General features: G+C 37.6%; 1 protein-coding gene across 14 annotated transcripts in view; it reads right to left on the bottom strand.

The window, feature by feature from the left end:
• ARL15 (ARF like GTPase 15) overlaps positions 1 to 24,719 on the bottom strand; it is a 508,217-nt gene that overhangs the window by 338,897 nt on the left and 144,601 nt on the right. For 4 of the 14 annotated variants that reach the window (XM_072605639.1, XM_072605641.1, XM_072605640.1 and 1 more), the window contains one exon: positions 1,282 to 1,326. The exons of 8 other annotated variants lie outside the window; for them this stretch is intronic. In XM_072605639.1, the coding sequence (XP_072461740.1) occupies positions 1,282 to 1,326 (45 nt within the window). Of the gene's footprint in view, positions 1 to 1,281; positions 1,327 to 11,158; positions 11,265 to 20,568; positions 22,229 to 24,719 lie in introns of those variants that run through there. 2 more of the 14 variants (XM_072605646.1, XM_072605651.1) reach the window with 2 other exon arrangements.

Here is a 24,719-nt window from a genome sequence, read left to right as displayed (position 1 = left end):
AAAGGAAATGGCAAACCCCTCCAGCATCTTTGCCAAGAGAACCCCAGATGGGATCATGGAGAGTTGGACACAACTAAAACAACTGAACAACTGCTCATTTTGGGTGTAGGAGTTTGTTTTAGTTTTTTGGGTTTTGCCTATATTTATCCATGGCTATGTTTCTATCTGACTAGCAAATTTAATTTCTGTAATTACTGGTTTTTCAGTTTGAAACTTATTTCAATTCAATCAATATTTACAAACACCTGATAGGGCACTCTGCTGATGTCATCCAGTTGAGTCTATGTATTATATACATAGAACTCTGTGGTATTTAAAAATCAAGTTGATAAATAATAAAGGGTATAGGGCTATCCCAATGATGACATGTTCTCTTACACCTCCTCCACCAGGAGCTTCCTTCTTGTTCACTAAGCCAATAAACCTTCATTTCCTATGATAATGATTCCTATTTGAAGGCTTCCTAGCACATCAAGTACTAGGAACAACCTGAATACTACTAAAAACTAAACTAGCGAGATAGTTCATTTCCCCCCTAATGTTATTGAACAAAGAACACAAAATAACAGCAAAGAAAAGGCCCTAACTCCCTTGTTTTATAGAACAGGAAACTAAGGTTCAGTTGTAAGTGATTTGCACGACCTCATTATTAGCAGAATCAGGTATTTGGACTCTTAGTCAAGTGCTCTTTCTACAAAATACTGCAAAATCTCTGGAAACAGTACTTTACAAAAGTCACTTTTTAAAAGAGAGATGTGTTTATTTTCTAAATAACCCAATTGACAAATAATAGTAGCTAACATTTATAAAGCTTTTTACGGCTTGCAAAGTGCTTTAAATGGCATCTCAGCTGATCCTAAAAGCACTATAATGTAGATGTCATTATTATCTCCATTTTTAACAGATGAGGAAACTGAGGTGGTAAGTAGCTCCTTTCCTGTAGGTAGTTATTTTAACTCAGGTCTTCCTGACTCCAAGTGTAACACAATGTATCAGTGGACCACCTTCTATACAGGACCTTTCTCAGTCCCCCTCACTGCTAGCCATTTCTCTGAGATAACTTCATATTTACACTGTATACATGTTGTCTCCTCTATCAGAACCTGAGAGCTCCTTGAAGTAAAAGACCGTGTTTTCCCCCTTTTTTATATCACCAGCACTTAGGACATGTTGTGCCTGAATGAACTACCTAAATGCTTGTTGAATGACTACAGTTCGATGGAGTAGCAACTGGCATGATTATTCAACAATCTAATGGCACAAAATGGCACAAAAACATACCCAACCATTTGCTGGTCCAATTTCATCCAATTTCATTTTCTCTACCTGTGTAATGGCACAAATTAATATAATTTAAGTGAGGAATTAGTTGATCTTTGATACTTCCCATGATTTTGCTACCAATACCTTTCATGATTTATTAGAAAATAAAAATAATGCTATTCCAGGGCAAAAGGCTATAAAGTTATTTTCTTAAAGAAAAATAACCCAGCCAATAAAATACTACAAAACTTTAACTGTAAAAGTACATCTTGATTTTGCCTAATTAAAATTTGCACTTTTTTCAGAACATACATGAATAAGATGAAGAAGGAATGCCTCCAAACTTTTATCTCCTAATCAGCCTTAAGCTATCAGCACTCTGCAATAAAAATACCTCTGAATAAGTATATCTGTCAGTAAGTATTCCTAGAACACCTTTAGGAAACATAGTCAAGATCAGTCCTCAAACTATAACTTCAAAGGGTTTATAATTTTAAAGGGAAGAGACGAGCACATACAATTAACATAAATAGTTACTGAAATCCCTGAATTGTTGCTTATATTAAAGTGTGTTTAGGAATCCACTTCCCAATCAAGGGATTGGGTTTTGGTTTTGTTGGTTGGTGAGGGGGTTTTTTTGTTTCTTACTAATGTATTATAAAATAAAAGAGTAATTGGAGAAAACATTCTAAAGGAAGCTGGTGCCAAGCTTTAAATTCTTATTTCAATTCAATTCAACAAAAGTATTAAGTAGAAGAAGCATAGCCCAGTAAAAAGATTGTAATTTGCCTAGTAAAAGGGCACTGCATTCCAACCTAGCAGCACTATTAACAGCAGTAACAGTAGCAATAGCAGCAGTAGCCACGTTAGCAGTAACATTAACAATAGCAACAATAAATGCTAGTAACAGCAGCAGCACCAGGAGTATCATTAGCAGTAGTACTAGCGAACGTAGTATCAGTAACCATGGTAGCAACAACAGTAGCAGGAGCAGCAATAATAACAGTAGCGATAGCAGTAGTAGCAATAACAGTAGCAATAAAAAATAACAGTAACAATGCTAACAGCTACAGCAACTGTAGCATCAATGAACAATAATAGAGGTAGCAATAACAGTAGCAGTAGCAATAGCAGTAACAATAATAGTAACAGTAGCACTCACAGTAATAGGAGCAACAGGTTGTTGTGTTTGTCCTTAGTTCTCGAAGAGGACCAGGACATCAAGAGGATGACATGACTTGCAGTTGACTTTGATTTGAGTGAGGGAGGGCTGTACAAGGTCACCAACCTCACTTTCTTCTCCTGAGCCATCTGGGTCCAGTGGCCTGATATACATCAGGACGGCTGGAAATGGTCCAGGATGCAATGTGAGATTTGTGGTCCAGTCTACGAGTAGGAAACTTAACCTCCCTGGACCTTTGTTTCTTTAACAAAATTAAGTAAATATAAATTTAATTTAAAAAAGTAAATTAAGAAAGTTGGACTAAATTGATTCTGAAGGCCATTCCAACTCTAGATTTATGATTGTATGATCCCATAGCAACTACATACAAGGCAAGGCAATGCTACACAATGACAAAAAATTTAACAGTTCTTCTGGAGGGGGGAGACTGATAAATAAATGCAAGGTGATTGAAAGAAGGAAGAAGAGCAATAATAAAGAGATTGGGGATGAGGGAAGGCTTGATAGAAGATAGTCAACCTTCTAGGGAAGTAGATAAAGTCTAGGAGAAATGAGGAGGGAGTGCATTCCAGACATAGGAGGAGGGGGCAATTTATGCAAATACCAAGAGTAGAGAAATGGCCTTCGGAGTTCAGGGGACAACTAGCTGCCTCATTAAGGTCCACCACAGGAGAATAATGTAAAGTTATATAGGGAAAGTTGGGGTAAAGCCAGATTACGAAAGATTGCAAGTATCAAGGTAAGGAGTTGTTTTTTTTTCAGTATGAGTTATTTTCATGACACACCTGGAACGGAAACAGGAGATATTCTGCGCCTTATTCCCGTTGGCCATTCTTGACCATTACTCTATTGCCATTACCCTAGAAATCCACTCTTATTTGAGGTATAATTAGTCCTTTCTCCAGACCCTTGTTAATGTAATATACTGGCCTCCAGCTGATCACTAGCTAGCATTTGTAAGGAATTTTAAGGTTTGCCAAGTGTTTTACAGATACTCTCTCATTTGATCCTCCTAACAACCCTGGGAAGTACTAATTATTATCTTCTTTTTACAGACAAGAAAACACATAGAGCTTGTTAAGTGGCTTGCCCAGAGTCACAATGCTAAAAATTATCTGTGGCTGGATTTGAATGTAAGCCTTCCTGACTTCCTGGATCCAGACCCAGCACTCTATTCAGTGAACCACCTAGGTCTGTCTGTTTCTCTCTCTGTCTCTCTCTACACACACACACACACACACACACACACACACACACACACACACACTTCAGCACCTTATTCATAGTTTTTTCCACCCCTACTCTTGCCCTCCTACTTATCAGGATAGCATAATCTTACATAATATTGCACGGAAAGTTTTGAATCAATGCAGTAACAGACAATAACAAACAATGAGTAGTGTAAAAGAACCTTGCCCATGGAGTTAAGGAAACCCTCCATTCAAAAAAATCAGTCCCACTTATTAGTTATGTGATGTGAACAAGGCACTTGATACCCCTTTGACTCAGTTTCCTCATCTGGAGAAAAAATACAACTTATACTAAAATCAATAAGTATTTAATAAGTGTCCATTGTGTCCCAGGCACTGTGCCAAGCATTGATCCTGATAATAAAAAAAAAATGAATGTGAAAGTGCTTTTATAAGTTGGGAAGAGTATATCAAATGTCATTTGATGCTACTGATCATCAATGAGTTAAATGAAAACCTAGCAACTGCTTAAGAGGATAAAATTGAGACTTCCCATTGATTTTAACCCACAGTAGTTGAACAGAACAAGGGAATACTCACATGGGTATCCTCAAGTCTGCTTCCAAGGACGATTCACTACAAGCCTATTTGCCGTCTTTGCCCCAGTTATGGAATGAATGATAAGTTAGCAGTTTTTCCTTTAAGGTCAGTTTCCACTGTAGCAGCTGGCAGGGTGGAGAATTTCAGATAATAAGAGCCACTACTCCACAGATTGTGAATGGAGCTTTGAGGGCCCCTTTTTTATGTTCAGGGTTCATGCCCTCTACTCTTACTCCTCTGAGCCCTCTGCTTTCCTCAGTACTACTGCCAGCTTTGGTGATACAACTAACTTGCTTTTCTCACCCCCCCGCCTTAGCTTTCTGCAACTTAACAAGGTTGAAATAATGAGAGGGTTGTTAAGCCCCTGAATGACTCATGAGAGTCAATGGTCAAAAAAAAGGAGGATGGGGGGAGCTACCTCTAGCTTCTGTTAGCATCCAGAACCCCCATGAGGAGAAGCATGTAAGAAGTCTGTTGTTACTTAACTCACACCACAGAATAAATCCAGTCTCTAATTGGCTGGAACAGACTTACAAGATCTATAAATTTTTCATAGGACGACAAGGAAAAGAGTAATGGAAGCTTGCTCCACACCTTCTGAGGTTCATCTGGTTCCAGGAGTGCAGGGTTTGAACCCAGGAAATCTCTCTTTATTACACAGCTGCCACAAGAAATGGAATCCAGGCCCCCAACGGGTTATTTTCATCCATAGTTTGTTCATCTACTCTACAGGGCCCCTAGTTCCGGCCTTGTGAATGTCTGTGTCCTCCTAGCTAGGATTAGGCTTTGATCCCATCTCAAGGGTCCAATTTTCAGCAGTCCTTATACAGCTATTCCCTGTGTTGTTTTTCTTTTTTTGGACCCTGTCAGTTCTAACATGTCTTCCCTGAATACTGAGCTTCAAAACTGCACACAGAATTACAGCTACAGATACAGATACGGTATGGTGCTATACACAAGGAAAGGTCATTGTTTTCTGACCTTCTCTCAGCCCCATGCTTAACTGAAGTAACATCAGCCTATAGATATTACAGATTTCCTCTCTTTTTTAAAGACCTCTTTACAGAATCTTGTCAAGATTTTTAAATGTCTAAATAAATTATATCCCTAGGATCCCCTCATTTATCCTGCTGCCCTCTATTGAAGAAATCTAGTATAAGCTATCACCAAAATGGACTGGTATGACTTGGAGCAAATTATTTAGAGCACTGTGCCAACTACATTTTTATTTATAGGGCGTATCTCAGGCAACACACAAAGTTTTACCCAGTCAATCTCCTTCCTGACATACTGTGGAATATTAGACTCAGTTTACCCAATTCTGAACTTCAAGAGGCCTCCCTTAAATGCTTATTATTTCTCTACCTTGTCTCTATGGGTTACTCTGCCTTTAGGCATAATCCATTCTTCTGGAAAACTGTGTAGTAATTTTCCTCAAGACCTCAAAGCCATTCCTTCTGCCTGGTAAAGTTCTTGTCCTGATAAGCACTTAACGAAATTAAATTTTATGTGATACGTTACATCCCTGTTTAACTTGCATTTACTTGAAAAATATGCTATATAGTATGCACGCAGACTATAACTGATGACATATAGTGTTTATGAATGTTATGATGTTTTTAAATAAAAACAAGATTTTCAAAAATACTGTGCTCTATTATAACATTTGTTTATGGGAAAACCAGCTTGCATTTACACTGGAAATGTAAGGGGCATGGCTATAAAGAGCTTTAAATACCATATAAAGGTCTTTATATCCTAGAGGTAATAGGGAGCTACTGGAGTTTATGGAAGATGGTGACAACATTGACAAAACTATACTTTAAGAAAATCACTTTGGAAGCTGAGTGGCAGATGAATTGGAGAGGGAAGAAATACGAGGAGAGAGGCTAATTAAAAGACTATTGTAATAGTCCAGGTGAGTGATAATGAGGGCCTGAACTAGGGTGGTGGCTGTGTGAATGGAGAGGAGAGGACACATACAAGAGATGTCATAGAGAAATAAAGTACATGTTTTGACAATGGATTAGATTTATGGGATGAGTTGAGGATGATACCAAAGTTACAAGACTGGGTGATTAGAAGGATGGTAGTGCTACTACAGGAAAGTTCAGAAGAGGGGATGATTTGGAGGGAGAAATAACGAGCTTTTTTTGCATATCCTTAGGACAACCATTTTTAGGGTTTTAGTAACTTAACCCTGTTTGCCTCAGTTTTTTGTCTGTAAAATGAACTGGAGATGAAAATGTCAAATCACTCCAGTATCTTTTGCAAGGATGACCATTAGAGATGTTCAAAAGGCAGGAGGCTGTGGAACTGGAGATCAGAAGAGCAGTTAGAGCTGCATAAATCCATCTGGGAATCATCTGCCTATGGATGAGATTTGAATCCATGGAAGCTAATAATATCACCAAGTGAGACTGTGGAGGGAAGAAAGAAGAGGTGCAGCATGGAGCCAGAGCATAGATACACCCACACTCAGGAGGAGGATATGAAGGAAGACCCAGCAAAACGCAACGAAGTGGCCCCATATATAGGAGAATCTGAAGACAAAGTATCAAGGAAGAAAGGGTGGTTAATAATGTCAAATGCTAAAGAGTTCAAGAAAAAGAAGGAATTTTAAAAGACCATAAGATTTGAAAATTGAGAGATCACTGATAACCTTGATCCAACTACCTCTAGAAAACTGTGTTCAGTTCTGGGAACCACAGTTTAGGAAAGTAGGAATCAAGGAGCATCCAGAGGAAAGTGCCTTGGGACGTGTCAAATGAAGAACACTTAAGGGAAGCAGGGATGCTTAATTATGAGAAGACTCATTAGGGACATGATAAGTTTTATTCAAGTTTTTAAAGGGCTATTATGTGGAAGATGGAGAATATCCAGCTCAATGAGTAGAAGCTACAAAGCAGCAAATTTATTCTTGATGTTAGATGATAGTCCACCATTTTTTGTGGTTGAGTCATTTCAGTCATGTTTGACTCTTTATGACCCCATTGGGAGGTTTCTTGGCAAAGATACTGGAGTGGTTTGTCGTGTCCTTTATCAGCTCATTTTACAGATAAGGAAAGTGAGACAAACACTTGGTTAAGTGATTTACCCAGAGTCATACAGCTACTAAGTACCTAGGGTCAAATTTTTGAACTCATAAACTCCTGACTCCAGGCCTGGACACTCTAACCTCTGTGCTACCTTTTGTTGTTGTTCGACCATTTTAGTCATGTCTGTTTCCTTGTGACCCCACTTGAGTTTTTCTTGCCATAGATACTGGAGTGATCTGACATTTCCTTCTCCGGTTCATTTTACAGACAAAAAACTGAAGCAAACAGGGTTAAGTTATCAAAATCCTAATTTTTTCCAATATCCACAAGTAGCATGATTTTGCAATGTTGAGAAACTTTAATGGATTTTTTTGGTTTGTCTCATACTCATCAGAATGTTGACCTTAGTGGTTCATTATGACATGGTTCACACACAAATATTTTCTGATTAATTCTTGGTCATTTCAGAGGACTGAGTTCAGCAGTAAATGAAGGTAATTTTGTTTTCTTAATTTTACTTTCCAGTGTGACTAATAATGATAACACTGTGGCATAGTGGATTAAGTACTAGACTGAGAATCAGGAAAACAGGTTAAAATCATGTCACTTTACACTTAACAGGTGTGTGACTACAATTAAGCCACTCATCTGCAAAATGGGAAAAATAATACCTATTAAAGTATCTCCCTCACAGAGTGTTTATTAGCCACAAATTTAAAAATATGCATAAAATACTTGGCAAAATTCAAGTGCTATATGAAATCAACTATCATTATTTTTATTTGATTATATGGAAAGATAACTGTGTCCTCAAAGAATTTATAATCTAAAAATAAGATATCCAATTATTCATAGGTATCCTCTTTAAGAGCGATATAACATATTTAACAAAATATAATGTGTTATATGTATGTTATATACATATATGTATTATATACATAGCTACTAGAATTAAAGAAAATACTGGCAAAAAGTAATTTAGAGAAGAAATAATATAACAATAATTTATAAAATATGATCATGGAAATAGTTCCTAAAACTGGACTGAAATGTTCCATTGTTTTCCTTTAAAACATGAAACACTTTATTTAAACAAGATTATGATCTGATTTTAACTCACTTTGGTCTTTAACCCATACTATATCAAAATCCAGTGGGTTTTTCTCCTAAAGCAGCACTTGTTTTTTATCAAGAGTGAGCATCTTGGAAGAGCTAAATGGCAGAAGGGTAGGAAATGTGCGATGAGCTCCATAAACTTCCCCAAACTGATCTAGAAAATGAACTAAACTGAATCCTGATGGGAATTTCAGAAAATATCGCTGTGAATTATTTGTCCAATCCAGCTCAGCAGAGGGAAAAAGACCAAGAAGTATGTTGACCCCAGAGATGGGAGCACCCTTCTAGGGTGTGGCTGTACACCAGGACATAAGACAGTCCCAGACCCTTATGGGAAACCTCCTAGACCCATAGCAAGACACCCTGATGGGGACAGGTGCTGACAGCTTTGTCACTCACTCCCAAGTCCTGGGCCACAGATCCAGGGCAGAGTGAGAAAGGAACTTGCATGGGGGTGTAGCACATATCTAGGATAGAGTGAGAGGAGTGAGAAAGAGAATGAAGACAGAAGGGTAGGAGAGTCAGAAGCGGGGTGGTACTCCTCTCCAGTAAGTGAGTCCTGGGTAGTAAACCAACAAAGAAAGAAGTTCAAAATGTCAGTAGCAGCATGTCAGTAGCAGCATCAGCATGGGGCTCAGACCCCAGGCATACAACTGGATGTCATTTCCAGAAGATAGGCCAGCCTGCAGAGAAATAAATAAGGACAGAATCCCCAACCAAAGGAAAGCCTACAATTCTGCCAATCTGAACCAAAAGAGTTTTTCAACTGACAGGGGCTGAGTCCAACAACAATCTACTATTGCACAGACCTAAACGTAGGTCAGGAACTTGCGGATGTCAGGGGGTAGGTGGAGTGGAGAGAATGAAAAGGGGAGGGTCATGGACAATCAGACTTTGCCCTAGATCAGACCACTTTAAGAGCACTGATAGCTTTTAATTCCCTGTTCTGTTCCTGAGATATCCCAAGAAAAAAGCAAGAAGACTAGTCCAAACATTTCTCAAAGACTGTTAAAGAGCCCCAGCATCAAGTGTGAGATCAGGAAGTAGGCTGGAAGAATGGGCAAATAAAAAAGGAACCCCATCATAATGAGCTAATACGGTGACAGGTAATCTTAAAACATAAATGCAAAAGAGAATGACTCCAAAACATCTACAAGCAACAACTCAACAAAGCTTGGGCACAAATTCAACTAGAGTTCCTGCAAAAGATGAAGCAAGAATTCAAAAAAGATTTTTTCAATTTTTTTTTTTAATAACAGAATTGAGAGTGCTGGGGGTGGAGGGGAATGGGTGAAAAATGAGAGCTAAGAAAGAACTGGAAAAGGAATTAACAACATGGCACAAGAAGTACAAAAATCCTGCCTGAGTAACAAACTACCTGAAAATTAAAATGGACCAAACAAAAGTGGACTACATGAAGAAATAAAAAATATTAAAACAAAGTCAATCACAGTTGGGGGAGGAGGGAGAAGAAAACATATGGCATCTCACAATGAAAAACAATTGACTTAGAAAACAGACTGATGAGAACAATTTAAGAATCACTGGATTATCTGAATTGAGAGAAAGAGAGAGAGAGAGAGAGAACCTAGACATCATATTTCAAGAAATCTTAAAAGGAAACTGCTCTATCTTTTTGAAATAGAAGGAATTCATCAATCAGTTCCTGAAAGAAACTTGAAAATAAAAATTCCTAGCCATCCAAGTCAAGAAGATACTGCAAGCAGCATGAAAGAAAGAAATCAAGAACCAAGGATCCAAAGTCAGGATTACTCATGATTTATCAATCACCATTATGAAGGAGAGGAGAAGTTGGAATATGATATTCCAGAAAGCAAATGATATGGGCTTACAGCCAAGAATAATTATTTACCGAGTAAAACTGAGTATAATACCACAGGTGGAAAAAATGGACCTTTAACAAAACAGAGAACTTCCAAACATTTCTGATAAAAAGAGCTGTGTAGAAACTGACACAGGAGTAAAGAGAAACCTAAAAATGATAAATATGAATGAACAATGATAAAAGTTTAAATAGGAATAAAGTGGTTACATTCAAATATAAGGAGATGATTATGCAAACCTTCTGAACCCTATCATCATCAGGGTTCATTGAGAGAATCTAATTAGAGAAGACCTGGGAGTGTTTCTGTTACATCTTCTTTAGTTTAAGAAAAGAATGGAAAGATATGGAAATAAGCATTGGAGAAGTAAAAGGAAAGTTGGGGGAAATTATATATTCAGAGTTCAAGTGGACATCTATTCAAACAAGGAAAAGGGAGTGCGGAGGACAGTTGACACTTAAATCTCAATCTAATGTGAACTGGTCAAAAGAAGAAAGAATACACACACACACACACACACACACACACACACACACACACTCACACAGAGCTGGGCATAGAAACATATTTCACTCAACAGAAAAACAGGAAGGAAAAGGGAAAGAGGGAGGGGAAAATAGGAAGGAGATTAGATAAAAGGAGGGATTAATACTAAACAATCCTAAACAAAACAAACGCCCAGGACAGACAAAAATATTTACAAGGTAGGAAAAGACGGGAATTTGAGGAGGTGCTCATAAATTGGGGAATGGATAAAAAAGTTATACTTTAATGTAATGGAATGCTTTTGTGTTGAACTCTTATCAGCTAATGACCAACCAGGATTTCAGGAAACTAAGGATGAGTTTTGCTACACATTTCCTGACAGAAAGCTCAAGGATTTAGAATTTTTGAGACAGATTTTATTGGGTTGGTTTTTCTTACCATGGCCAATATGAAAATCCCCTTTTGATTGACGATACATGTTGGTAATGAGTTGTTTTCTTTGTGTTCTCAAATGGACGTGGGAGTGTGAATAGGTGGATCTTGACTAATTAAAACAAATATGAAAAAAAATTTTAAAGTAAGCCTCTCATTACATTGAAATATTTAATATGCTAAATAGGACACTCTGGTGGTTAAAGAACTAAGTTTTAATCATGTCACTTCAATGTAATTTAAATTATCTACACTGCAATTTAGCCATTATTAAATGTACATATTTGATCATTTCATTTACCACCTTAACGTTTTTCAGAGGAATGCCTATTGCACCATATTTGTTAAATGCACCAATATAATAGTAATGATAAGACATCCAACTTTTACCAAGATATAGTCTTTCAGAGACAAACGAGTAAAAATGCTTCCTGGCATTAGGGTTAGTTCACCATGTATGTGAGCAATCCTCTTCCCTCTCCACTAATAAACAGAAGATTCTACAGAACCCATCCTGCCCATCTGAAACCCCCCCAAAAAAAGCTCAGGTCTTGGCTGTCACTTGGGGCAGGAAATAGACAGGAAAAAGGTAGGATTGGCAATGAGGGAAGCCGCTATCCCCCAACATTATATCCTCTGGTGAATGATTAAGAAAAACCCAGTCCTATTCAGACAGTCTTTTTTTAAAATTCTACCCTTTTCAAGGAGAATTCCATATTCCAGTACTCACCCTACTTTTCATTCCAAACTTTTAAGAAAGAAAGGTCAAGTGCAAAGTGATATCAAGTTAAATTCAATAAGCAATGAAAAAAGGTTTTTTAACAACTAAATCTCAACCACATCTAGTTTATAAAAAATAAAAAGGAATAATGGGAAAAAGATAAAAATTTCATAATAAAATGAGTTTTATTTCAGACCCGTGCACCTGTGGTGCTAAGAAAAGGAAGCTCCATGCTGGCCATGTTACTAAATTTCACCATTTAGAACTGTCAAATATTTTGTACACCGAAAATATTTGACAAATAATTCATAAATCAAATATTTTAAAAGTACTTTTAAAATGTCTGATTTCATGCAGTGCTGCAGGATCTCCCAAAGCAAAGGTAAATTATTTCTCTGGAAGTGTTATTTGCATAACAAAAAATGAGGCATCTTGGTTTCTCAACAGCATTCACAATAATGCTCCTCACTCAAGAAAATGTAAAATAATTTCTGAACAAATAGTACGAAATTCAGTAACCTTAAAGATAAGATACTGAACAAAATGGCTAATAATGTTGAAACAGTCAGTACCTGATTTACAATAAAATCAAAATAATCTATAACAGAAACAGACACATGGGTCAAGATGTAAGAATCAGGTTTTTAATATAACAAATACACATTACACAATGTGATTGTTGCTTATAAATAGCAGACATTCGTGTCAATAAAAACATTATTTTAAGATGGCATCTCAGATTGCTAAATGGGTTTTTTTTTTTTAATGTTCATTTTAATAGCAGAACCGACACAGTGGAGGAAATAACATCTGCTTGGACTGTTAGCTAGTCACCAAAGAAAGCATAGACTGACTTTAGGTGAAGAGCTTAGCCCAAACTTAGTTTAATAGTTATTTCAATAATCATTTTAAAGTCTCAACCTCTTGTGCTTAAGCCGTTATAACGCACAGGGAAACTGTTCTATCCCTGCCTGTTGCTAAAGGTTTAAAATAATATTTCACCTATAATATGTTGTCATTTGCCAGCTCTGTTTACCTTGATGAAAAATGCATTCAACTCACCCCCCCCACCACTGCCACACCACCACAGACCTAGAATATCTAAACGTGTCTGCACAATGTTTAGAAAAGGTACAAATTCAAAACAGGACCTAAAGTAACAGAAATAAAAAACAGGGCAATGAAAGGAGCATCTATGACATTCAAATGTCTTCTAATAGAATATTCCCCAACTCAGTGTACTTTGGAGTTTAAAAAATCCAATAGTCCTTTAAAACCCTGGTGGGAGAAAACAATAAACTGTATCTACAGAGTACATGGGGGTGTGCAGAGATCTCAGTCTGAGCCTGGCCCACAAGGGTCCTACGCAGTCAGCACTGGGTTCTCTGGCCAATGCTTTGCATTGCCTCAGGCCACAGAGTCTTTCTGTGCCTTGCCCATTGTGTTTTTCAACCCACATTCTTTTTTGGGGTGAAATACTCCATTATTTCTGCTTTGTTCTGGGGCCCTCTTCTGTCTCTGTCCCTATTAACTCGTGGCAACAAAAGAAACGAACAGAAGCAGGGGATTTCATGCTTAGCTGCCATACACTGTGGCCTCACTGCTTTGCAGAGGGTCATACATGTGAAACTTTCCATTGAAGAAAGTAACGTGGTGCTGAACCAAACTGGAGGCCCACGTGGCTCTCAGTATATACATTAGTCATCCCTGAGCCAAAGCATTATCAGGCTCTGACACATTCACTCTATGACCAACCAGAATTGGGTTAGCCTTAGATTATTAGGTTAGAGTGGATCTGATTCAATGCAATTAGGTTTATCAACCCCAAATGCCATATAAGCAAGAACAACAGAATGGCCTTTCCTTCCTCCGTTCATCCCCAAAACCCCCTTCAGGGGAATAAATAAAAACCAGGAGTCTTAAAAGTGCACTGCCCAGGCCAAGACAGTACAAAATGAACGTTTTCTATTACGATCATACCGGGCATTATTCCACAAGGCCTTAAATTCATAGATGCTATCAAGGCCAATGAAGCATACATCACACACACATGCACACACACCACAAATTAAAGATTAAGTCCCTTCCAAACTAAGTATTTACTTCTACCATTCTGTAAGAATGTAGGAAATTCAAACAAGGCTACAAATAAAAACAAGACCCATGATATTTCTCTATTAAACATTTTTTAAAATATGTTGTTACTCTGCTTTAATTTTCACACCCAGTGGGGGGGGGGGGGTAAAGAGGAACTCCTCAAATACCTTCAATATCCCCTTATCAATGATTTCTTCATGCTTTGTGTATATGCAGAGTGCTTAACTCTGACGATGGATTCTTCAGGGCAAGTTATAGCAGCAGCTAGGATTCCTCAGGAAAGATGCCAAGGGAAGAGCCCTGACATATGTTGGTACCATCGAGGAAAGAGAGGACGGAGATGAAGATAGAAAATTCACCTTGAATTCTTCCTTTGGTTTCCAAAAAAAAGAAAATCTTACGCCATATTTTTTGGTACAAAAAGCAGGGTATCCCCTCACAAAAAAAGTCCTTAAGCCCCACAAAGATAAAGTCAACAAAGGTAAGGTATTTTCCTTTCTGGAAGAGTAGACCCAAAACTAATATGAACAATGCTAGCTGTTTGGGGACCATTAGCGTTTTCCAGCTTCCATAAATGTTTGGCTTTTTTATTTTTGCTTTCATTTTCATTAGTTCATTGAGTAAAGCATATCAGACGCAGCCCTGGAGACCAAGGGTACTTGTTAGAACTTCTGGTAATAATACTGAAAATGTATAACTAGCCATGCACTCTGGTTCGCCTCAGCTATACCAATCGGACAGGTCACAAACTGTGGCTGCTATTCTACATTATGATGGATATTACAACCCTTCATTCATGTTTTACTTAATGTTAAGATTTAAATAATCTTTCCTTGGACATAAATTATCTGTAATATTCCGTCCTAGGCAAAGGTTTTGGGTTGTTTTTTTTTAAAGTATCCTCCATTCTCAATCTAATCCCTTTGTAGGCCTTCAAATTATGTTACTTTCATTGCTGCCCAAGGCAAGTACTTATTATGGTTTAGCATTGAAAAGGTATAGAATCAACTCAGTTTTGTCCTGCTTCATACATCAGTATCATACAACATCATACAACAAATATCAGACAAATTCTGGCTATAGGGTCTGTTATTAGTCATGGAAAAAGCAGAGAGATAACAGCAGGATGATGTCGCATCACAAATGAGTTTGAGAAAGCAGTAGTTCAAGCTATCTTTGATCTTCAAAGACTAAAGTTAATTTGAGAAACTGATTGAAATAAGCACATTTTAAAGTTACTTTCTGGACCATTTTGTACAGCAGAATCTAAACATGTATGAGAGATCAGATCCTTTTTTTTCTTAAATCAGTCATGGGCATGGAGGGGCAGCTAACAGTAGACAGTCCAAGTGCTAAGAGACCTCACTCCTCAGCTCCTGAAATGATCTGGGGATCATTTCCTTGGTTGGACTTATAAACAGAACATCTGAAACTTGAATGTGGAGTGGTGGGAAGGAGATGGGGAGGCAGAGATAAGTCCTGAACCTAAGAAAGGACAGGAGATCCTGCTACTGGGCAAAGGGCCACCTGGCCAGACAGCCAGAAACCACGCTGAAAAAGGACTGCCTACAGGTCTACTGACTCTAGCTATGAAGATGAGCTAGCACTAGGATCTTAGAAGGGAAATGTACTCATCTTCAACCAGTTAAGTTTGGCCCTGCAGGTTATTTTCCCTGAGTGGAGACAGTTTTTGTGTTTATTTGTTTCCTCAAGCGGTCATGTGTGTCTGTTTGCATCCTCTGGACAAAAGACAGGTATCCCAGTTAAAGACTCACACCTAGAGTCCCCCTGGTGGGAGCAACAGGGAACTGCAAAAGGAACTCCAAAGAGAATGAGAGAACAGCCAGAGACACCTGCTGGCAGAAACAGAGAACTGCAGGAGACACATTCTTGCACTTTATAAAAGGATTGATAAAGCCCCTGGAGGACTCATGAGAGTCACTCGCATATGTCCTGTATAGGAAGTAGGAGACTGACAGCTGAAAGCAGCTTAGACCAGACGAGCTCTCCTTTTCCATGCTCTGAACGCCTATTTCTAGGACTTTCTATTAAAGAAAATTCAACAAATTTATGAAATATGCCCTCTGGGTGCAAGACTCTACGCTAGACACTGCTAGTAGTAAGAAAAACAAATGAAACAGCTGATACCCTCAGGAAGCTTATGTTCTATTGGGGAAATGAGAGATATTTAAAAGTTTCAGGTTTCTTTCTCTCTTTGAAAAAAAAAATTCTTCCGTAATATTATGTACTGCATGACTGTAAACGGACTAAGAGTCTCCAGATGGGGGGAAGAACACATATTTTCCCAGATTTCCTGAATATGGGTATATAAACAAGAGAAATAAGGAGAAAAATAAAACAAAAATAAAATCAAATTGTACTGAGGACTATTAATACCACAGATCTCTAATCTAATAGTTCTCAGTACAATTTGATTTTATTTTTCATATATTTCATAGAGAATTGTTTTATCCTTTTTTCCCTTCAGAGAAACAAACACTCACAGATTCAAATGATCTTGTTAATGATTTTTCTTGAAATTATAACTCACTCCCACAGATGGGATAGAAGACTGAAGGAAGACAGATCAATAAGCATGTTTTAGAGACTGTTCATAGGCCTGACAGTCTGAAATGTTCAAATCAATACCTTAACAGCTCAATGTCAAGTAACATAGTTATCAATAAAATGAATTCTAAACCTTAAATACACACTGAATAAAACTAAGAGTAAATTAGATGATATTCTAAATATGTAAAACAACAAGCTTCCTTTAACCTTATATTCATATATACTGACCAAATCCCTAGATCAATTTAAATACTTTCCCTTATTAAGTACTTCAATGAAGGTAAATTTCCAGGCATCGTTGACACCTTTGACTGACTGATTTAAACGACAGGTGTTCTTACTTAGCAATCAATTTTTCACCCTTACACAACTAAAGCAAAAAAAATTTTTTTTTAAGACGTAAAAACATGTCTTAGGTTACGCAAATTTTTTTACATCTGTATCTTTTCAACTTTAGTAACTTTGAAAGAAAAAATGAAGTTGTTTGATCATGTATAACAATCTCTTTAATTCATTTCAAAAAAAATTAATTGACAACTTATTGCATACTTCTCTGACATGACAGACTCAGAATAGGCCATCAAAAGACTGCAGTGGGGCCACGGCCAACATGGCAGAGTAGAAGCAGGGACTTGCTACAGCTCTTTCCTCAAACCCAGCAAAATACCTGTAAAAAATGACTAAGCAAACTCTGGAGCTACAGAACCCACATAATGATGGAGTAAAGCAAATCTACAGCCGAAGGAAGCCTGGAAGAAGAAGCATCTATTGCACCAGGCTGAGAGCAGAGAACAGTCCAACGTGGGCTGCTCCAGCACAGATGGGACCTGAGCAGGGCTTGAGGGACTTAGTCACTGACACCTGTGGCAGTTTCCAGACTTCACAACCCCCAAACGCCAGGGACAAATTGGAAGGTCAGTGGGAAAAAAAAACCTTCCAGACCAGTGTGAGAGAGCAGAGCTGTCCAGCCCCAGGGCAACAAATGGGGCAGAGGAACCCACAGCCGCAGAAGGGGCAGCAGCACTGGCTGTTTCTGGAGCTCTAGGCCCACAGATGGTGGGGGGACAGAGTGGCTGACAGTACACCCACCCCCACTGGAGGCAGAGAACTATCTTGACAAAGAGCTCAAAAGTCAGGTAAGTGGCTGGGGAAATGAGCAAAAACAGGAGAAAAAAATCAGACAGTGTCTGACTCAGTGACCCATTTGGGGATTTTCTTGCAAAGATACTGTTGGCTATTTCCTTCTCCAGCTCATTTTTGAAATAAGGAATTGAGGCAAACAGGGTTAAGTGACTTGCTCAGGGTCACACAACTAGTAAATGTCCCAGGCCAGATCTGAACTCAAAAAGATGAGTATTCCTGACTCCCAGTCAAGCTCTATCCACTGTGCCACCTAATTGCCCTACTGGGCCTTAATGGCAAAACAGAGCAGCATGAAAAAACTTACATGAACTGATGCGAAGTAAAATAAGAGCTACAAAAATAATATATACAAAGTCCACAGTAATGTAAATAGAAAGACCCACCATCGCTAAGCAATCAAAAAAAAATATTGCAAGTTTACACAGAACAAGAGGACAATATCATCCTAAAATATCCATAGGGAAAGGGAGATGGTCTGTAACCTCTGGCTATTCTCACCATTAGTCCATGGAAATTTTAAATATAGATGAGCCATAAGAAGCTTCTTGCTTCTCCCTCTAAGCCAAGACCATTTCAAACTGGCATTTCAAAGGGCTCAAAGAATGATGGCAAGATCTGTCCCACACTCAGCATTTGCAAATAATAATACCTAAGGTCTACCACAAAGGTCGATGCCCCACATTTGATAACGTCAAGATCTCTAACTGTTCTATAAGAGATTCCCCATACGCGAAACTTCAAAAACATATAGGGTTTGTTGTTGATATTTTAAAATTTTATCTTTATTCCCACAGTTCATATTCTTAGAGTATAACATTTAGAATAAAATCCATCTACTAAAGTGGTAATTATATTTTCTTGTGATATTATTTTAAAAACTTATCTTCATTTCATAAAATACCACTTCTTTTGTTGTTGCTGCTAAGTTTCTTCTAATCAGTGAGTGAAACCATGAATCACCGGCCTAAAGCATAGAATTGGCACAAGTACTATCAGGCTGCTTTCCTAAAGAAGTAGGTCTTCGGTATCAGTTTTGATTTGGGATCATACCAACTTTAGCATCTTATTACAATAGGGAAATGTTCAGAATCTTAATACTATCACAGATTTAAAAGTGGAAGCAGGTTTAGATGTTATCATGCCTAAGCCCTCATTTTACAAATGAGGAGATGAAGACCCCTAAAAGGGTAAGTTTAAGGTTATATAAATAATAAGATTCAAAACTAGGACTGGAACTTGTCTTCCCAATCCAAATCTATTGTTCTTCCCACTATAACATGTTTATTTATTTCTTTTAACGAAAAAGGAGAAGGATTTCTAAGAGTTTCTGTTTTTCTCTGTCCAGTGAGAGATATTTATGTTTTCATGGCATATATGCCTCTACTTTTAATTATTTTATAAGGATTATATTTTCTATATTATATTGTTAATCTTTACCTTTCAGCTATACTAATTTTCTACTTTAGAACTGCATGCCTAATTTTTAAAAATTAAACCCCAATCCACAAGGACAGAAAAAGCAACTGAAGAATAACACTAAATTATACTATGTCTTCTTCTCCCCAGGGTTACGTTTTAAAGGAATAGAATCTCCTTCATTTAAAAAAATAATCTCAACCTTGATACATACAGTACAAAATTGAGGGGAAGGAAAGAAATAGCAAACATACTATATTGTATACCATACTATAGTAGCACATACTATTTTAAGATATTGAATTTTCTATTATTTATTAGAAAACGCCAAAGTGGGCTCCAAAAATTAATTTGAATGCAAAATTAGAAATAAGAAATTCCTAGTTAAATAAGGAACATAAGCCCACAACTCACAGTAAAGCAAAAAAATAAAAAATAAAAAAACCAACCCTGGCAGGGAGGGGAATAATTACCCACATACACAAATCTTACTATAAAAAGAGACAGAGACAAAACATTACCATTTATACCAAAAACTCAATTACTGATTTTCTACACTCCTGCCACAATTATCCTGGTTCTGTTGCTATGAAGTCAACTTAATACTCAGTACTCAAATGCCTGCAATCTCACTCTCACTGACACGGGTGTTCCTTCTTATGATAAAGATCATCACCCCATTCATTCCTGCCCATTCTGTTTGACTGCTGTCAATGTCTTCTCCAAAAGTTCATCCCAGGGCTCTACCCAAGATGCACAGAATTTACATGAATATAATGGAACACTAGGCTGCACTAAACAAAAATGAAAGAGACAAATTAGGGAGAAGTTATCAGAGTCAATCAGAAATTAATATAGATACCCGGCTAACAGATTTTTACATAAAAAGATCCCTGCACCAAAATGGGAACAGTAGTATTTCTCCATCTTGGTATCAGAAAGACCATTCCTTCCAGGGAATTTTGGAAACATTTCAAAAGATGAGTGCAACTCACTAGCTTTCCTTCCTCCTATGAGTCTCTTTCCTGTTAGCTCCTCATCCTCCATCTACCATCCCTTAACATTATTTTCCCTTTAGGTGATTCTCAATAATCTAGAAACCATAGTTCAAGTGTGAAAATCATATAATTTTTGAAAGAAGCAAACTGAATGGGCGATGATATAGTCTTCCCTTATCAACAATATTTTGGAAATCCTTATGTTCTTAATGTGGAGAAAGTAAATTGGTTTGAGTTTGGGAGAATATGGATTTGGGGCAAAGGAAGAGTTATGAAGATGGAAGCCTGTAAGAATCTTGATTCCTCACACATTATAAGGTTAACTGAACCTAATAATAAAGACTTCAACTCTATAAACTTTTTGTGTGTGTGTGGGAGGGGAGATATAGTTTAATGGTCAGGGAAGATCTCAAAGAAGTGCTTCTGGCCCTAGAATATTTTTGAAACCCAGAGAAAGTTATGAAACTCACAGTTTTCATACTTGATTCATATCCAGAAACACAATTCAAATGAAGCATGTAGTCTAAATGGTTGATGATTTTCAGCTGGATATATTCTAGTCACCTAAAGTAAAAAAAATCTTTTAAATCTCACCCTAATTAAAAAAAAAAAACCTTTTGAAATGTGAAAAAAACTAAATGGGGGTGGGGAGTATTAAGGGAGAGAGAATACCCAGAAGGGTTATATACTTTATTCCATTTAGATTTGTATTTTTAAACCCTGATATTAAAATACAAACATCATTTGTAACACTAGAAGCATCAAAACTTACTATTTTTCCCATACCTGATAGACAGATTATAGAGATGCAGCAAGCTTATTTATCAGTCTAGCCCTTCCTTATTCAGACCTCTGTATCACAGAGTATTGTGAGGAAAGAGGTTTGTAAAATGAAGTGTTAAATAAATGTGAATTGTTCAAATCTATTCTTTATTCCCCCAAACTTTTTGTTGTACAATGTATACAAGGACACCTTTCTAGACCATCCATATGAGGTTCGGTTCCAAGGTAGTCACAAGGAAGTGCAGCAAGGCTGGAGGCATCTTTCAGGATTGTCTACATGCGTGACCTTTCCAAATATGGGTCACAATCCCTGTGAAGTCCATGGTCTGACCCTAAGAGATATATGGTCAACCAATCAAAAGATGGATAGACTGAATCCCATGCTAACCCCAATAGCCAATTATAGGGGTTTCTCTCTAACCCAACTGAATATATTCTTATCTTTGATTACTACTCTCCACTTCAGTTCCATCCCTCTGCTATGCAAGCTTTCAGCTTCCCCATTTCTCAACTGGACGTCAGCAGCTCAAAGCACGTATAACCCATCCACTAATAAGGTACTCAAAGCAGCACATGAGCAGGTGTCATTGGGAAAATCCACCCCAGATCCCAGGAGCATTCACATTTCCTGTGCCCTGACATCACTGCATGGCTACAGCAAACATTCTAACCAAAGTGCAATTAGCCCTCCAAAGCAAAGATCTCTCTCAAAGAGCCCTACCACCACCTTTTCATTTTAGTTGAGAAAAATTGACCTATATGGCATGAACAGGTACAGATGGGTTATGATGTTAACAGTTTATCTCTCCCCCTAAAGAAATAACCCTCTTCCAAACTTCCTATTGTTGCAAAAGGTATCACAACCTCTGTCATGCTAGAGGCCTAACTTCCCTCACTTACACATCCCGACAGCTGCCAAATCTTGTTTCTACATCTGAGACATCTTTCCCATCCTTTTCCTCTCTTTAATCGTATCAGCTACCACCCTTATCCCCTCTAATTCGGGATATTCCAAGAGTCTCTTAATCAGTCTCCCTAGTGGCTCTGTTCTCTCTCCTCTCCACAAAGTTAGAAGTTAAATTAGTGATAGTGCAGCTATGACCACGTGACTCCTCTATGCAAACTTGACTAGCTGTACTCACTCTAGGCTCAAATACTGTTTCATTTTCATCTCAATCCTTTTTCTCAATTTTTTGTATAAATATCATAATTTGAAAAATTAGTTCAGTAGTACATATATATGATCATGTCACTTTTAACATGTAAACAGGCTCAGGAGGAGTAGGGGGAGTATACATGACACAATTTTAAGTTTAATATGCACAAAACTTAAACATAAGTAAATATATGCATATTCTAATATGTATACTCAAAAAATTTTAGTGATAAGTATTCAAAAAAAAAACAACTGACCTGGATTACTATATACAATATGCATGTATATATAAATTACATATGCACATATATACACATGTGTATGTATACATATGTACATGTGTGTATGTACATATGTGTGTGTGTGCAGATATATAACTGTAGGTTATGCTTAGTTCCAAACAATATGAATACACTAGCCTGTGTTGCATATATTTTTAAATAACAGAAAATAATATTTTTTCCTTATTTGTTGAGTATGTCAGAGACTCTTTCAAACTATTACTCAGAATTTGGGATTCGGGACTGGAGGGGAAAGAAATTTTTCTCCCTTCTCCATCCTAACCCCAGTATCACAGGACAGAAGTGACCAGGCATGGATTCGATATTGGAATGGACACTTATAGGTTATTCAACATTTAACAAAAGGAAGTTTGGAATAATGTAGGAAGAGGATACTCTCAGCAAGGGCACAGCACTTAGCCTGGCTGGACTTGACTCTCCTCACCTCCATACTCAGGAGGGTAGGATATGGTATCTCCTGACCTTGAGACATATACCAATTCTGAAGGGTTCCCGGCTCCAAATGGGCAAACCTCTTTGATGCCCTTTGATGATCAGAATGCCATGCCATTCCTGCCTGAAACTGCCAGGGAAAACTCCAAAGCTTGAGCCTTAGCCCCCTTGGCCAATTAAGTCTGGGAGTACCACTGGCCATGAGAAAGAGTTATATTTCCCTGGTTTTTTTTTTCCTTCTTCACAATCAACAATCCTTCCTCTAAACATCAAGTGGTCATTACAATTATTTAACATCTTGTGCTCCCAACAGACATTATGAGAGGTCTTCAAGAAAAAGCATAGAAACTACTTATCAGAGATAATGGAGATCTTCTTGCCCACATACATGTTGGATCAGAGGACTATCAAAGGACCCTTCCAACTCAGACTCTGAGATTCTGTAATATTCATAAAAAGAGAAACTAAAATCCTCTACCAAGAAAGCAGCTGTGTAAAAATATGAAAATATGAAGTAAAATTTACCCAAACATCATTCTTGACAAAAGTCAATCCAAGAGGGGCAGGAGGTCAAAACATGGATAGAAGACAAGTGTCAACTTCATACAGTATATACAGGAGTTACTTTCAGTGACTACTAAACCTGTAAACTTGAGTTTGCTAACATCATTAATTCAGAAGATTCATTTTATGCCCCTTCATCCCCTCTAACCATGTTATTAATTTTAAGCATAACAAATCATAAAAATTTAGAACTCAAAAGGGAATTCATCTAATTCTAAACCCCTTATTTTACAGACGAGGAAAATTATGTCAATGCTCTTTCCATTATATTAGGGAATCCTAGTCTTAATTCTTCAAACTCTTAAATTATTATACTGATATTGGTAATATAATTTTTACACTATCATTAGTATGTCATAAGATTAAAACTGAATAGTAAAACTTATCAGGACTTCCTTTCTAGGTGTTATGAAGGTTTTTAAGCGCAGATCCAACTAAACAGAACTGAATAAAAACTGTTAAATACCGTCTCCAATATTATAATCTCTCTTTCCCTTGCTCTCTTTTCATCTACTGTCCCCCCGTTACCCTTTCTCCTCTCCCAGATCACCCTATCTCACCCAGCCTGGAAGTGTGAGGGCTATTCATGGACCAGATCCCATTATTAAGTGACAAAGGAGCTTTGCCCTTCGCCATATCTGACCTGAGCTTAGCCCTCACCAGGCAACCTGGTAGTTCACCATATTAATGCTGAATTTAACACAGACACAAATTCAGCATAGCCCTCTGTAGCTCAGGTCTCCCTGAGCCTTCCTAAGGGATGAGATTAGAGCAAGCCACCAAAGCTGCCCAAAGTTTCTTAACTGCTAAATCTAGCACCTTTTTTTTTTCAGTTCTCAATCTCTTTGCACTCTCCACAGGACTGGAGACTGCAGACCACATAAGCCTCGTGGATATTCTCTTCTCCCTGAATTTTCAGAACAATATTCTCTCCTATTTCTCATCCTAGCAATCTGTTTCTTTTCAAGCTCATTTGCAGGATGACATCATTGATTCTGCATCCCCAAACCTCAGGTCACTCTTTTCTCTCTACACTCTCAGGTCTCTTTTCTTCATCTTATCAGCTCCCAAGAGTTCGTGTCTTTATTCAGATGACTCAAATCAACACAATCAATAACCAAGCACTTACTGAAAATGCCTATGCTATTTGCTGATACAGATACATAAATGTGACAGTCCTTTCCCTCCAAAAGCTCACTTACATTCTAGAACAAATCCAGTTCTCTCTCCTTTTCTCTCTCTTCCCCCTAAATCCCAGTTAGTTCCACATTACCAATTTCCTGCTGAGCATCTCCACCTGAGTGTACTAAGATATCTCAAACTTAACATGTCCATAAGAGACCCTATTATTGTTATATTCTATATCTTGTATATCTTTTTGAGT

Source organism: Notamacropus eugenii, chromosome 4 (genome assembly GCF_028372415.1).
Source record: "Notamacropus eugenii isolate mMacEug1 chromosome 4, mMacEug1.pri_v2, whole genome shotgun sequence".
NCBI classification, from domain to species: Eukaryota; Metazoa; Chordata; class Mammalia; order Diprotodontia; family Macropodidae; genus Notamacropus; species Notamacropus eugenii.
The sequence above is the reverse complement of the archived record's forward strand: the minus strand, read 5'-3'. Positions and strand labels throughout refer to the sequence as shown.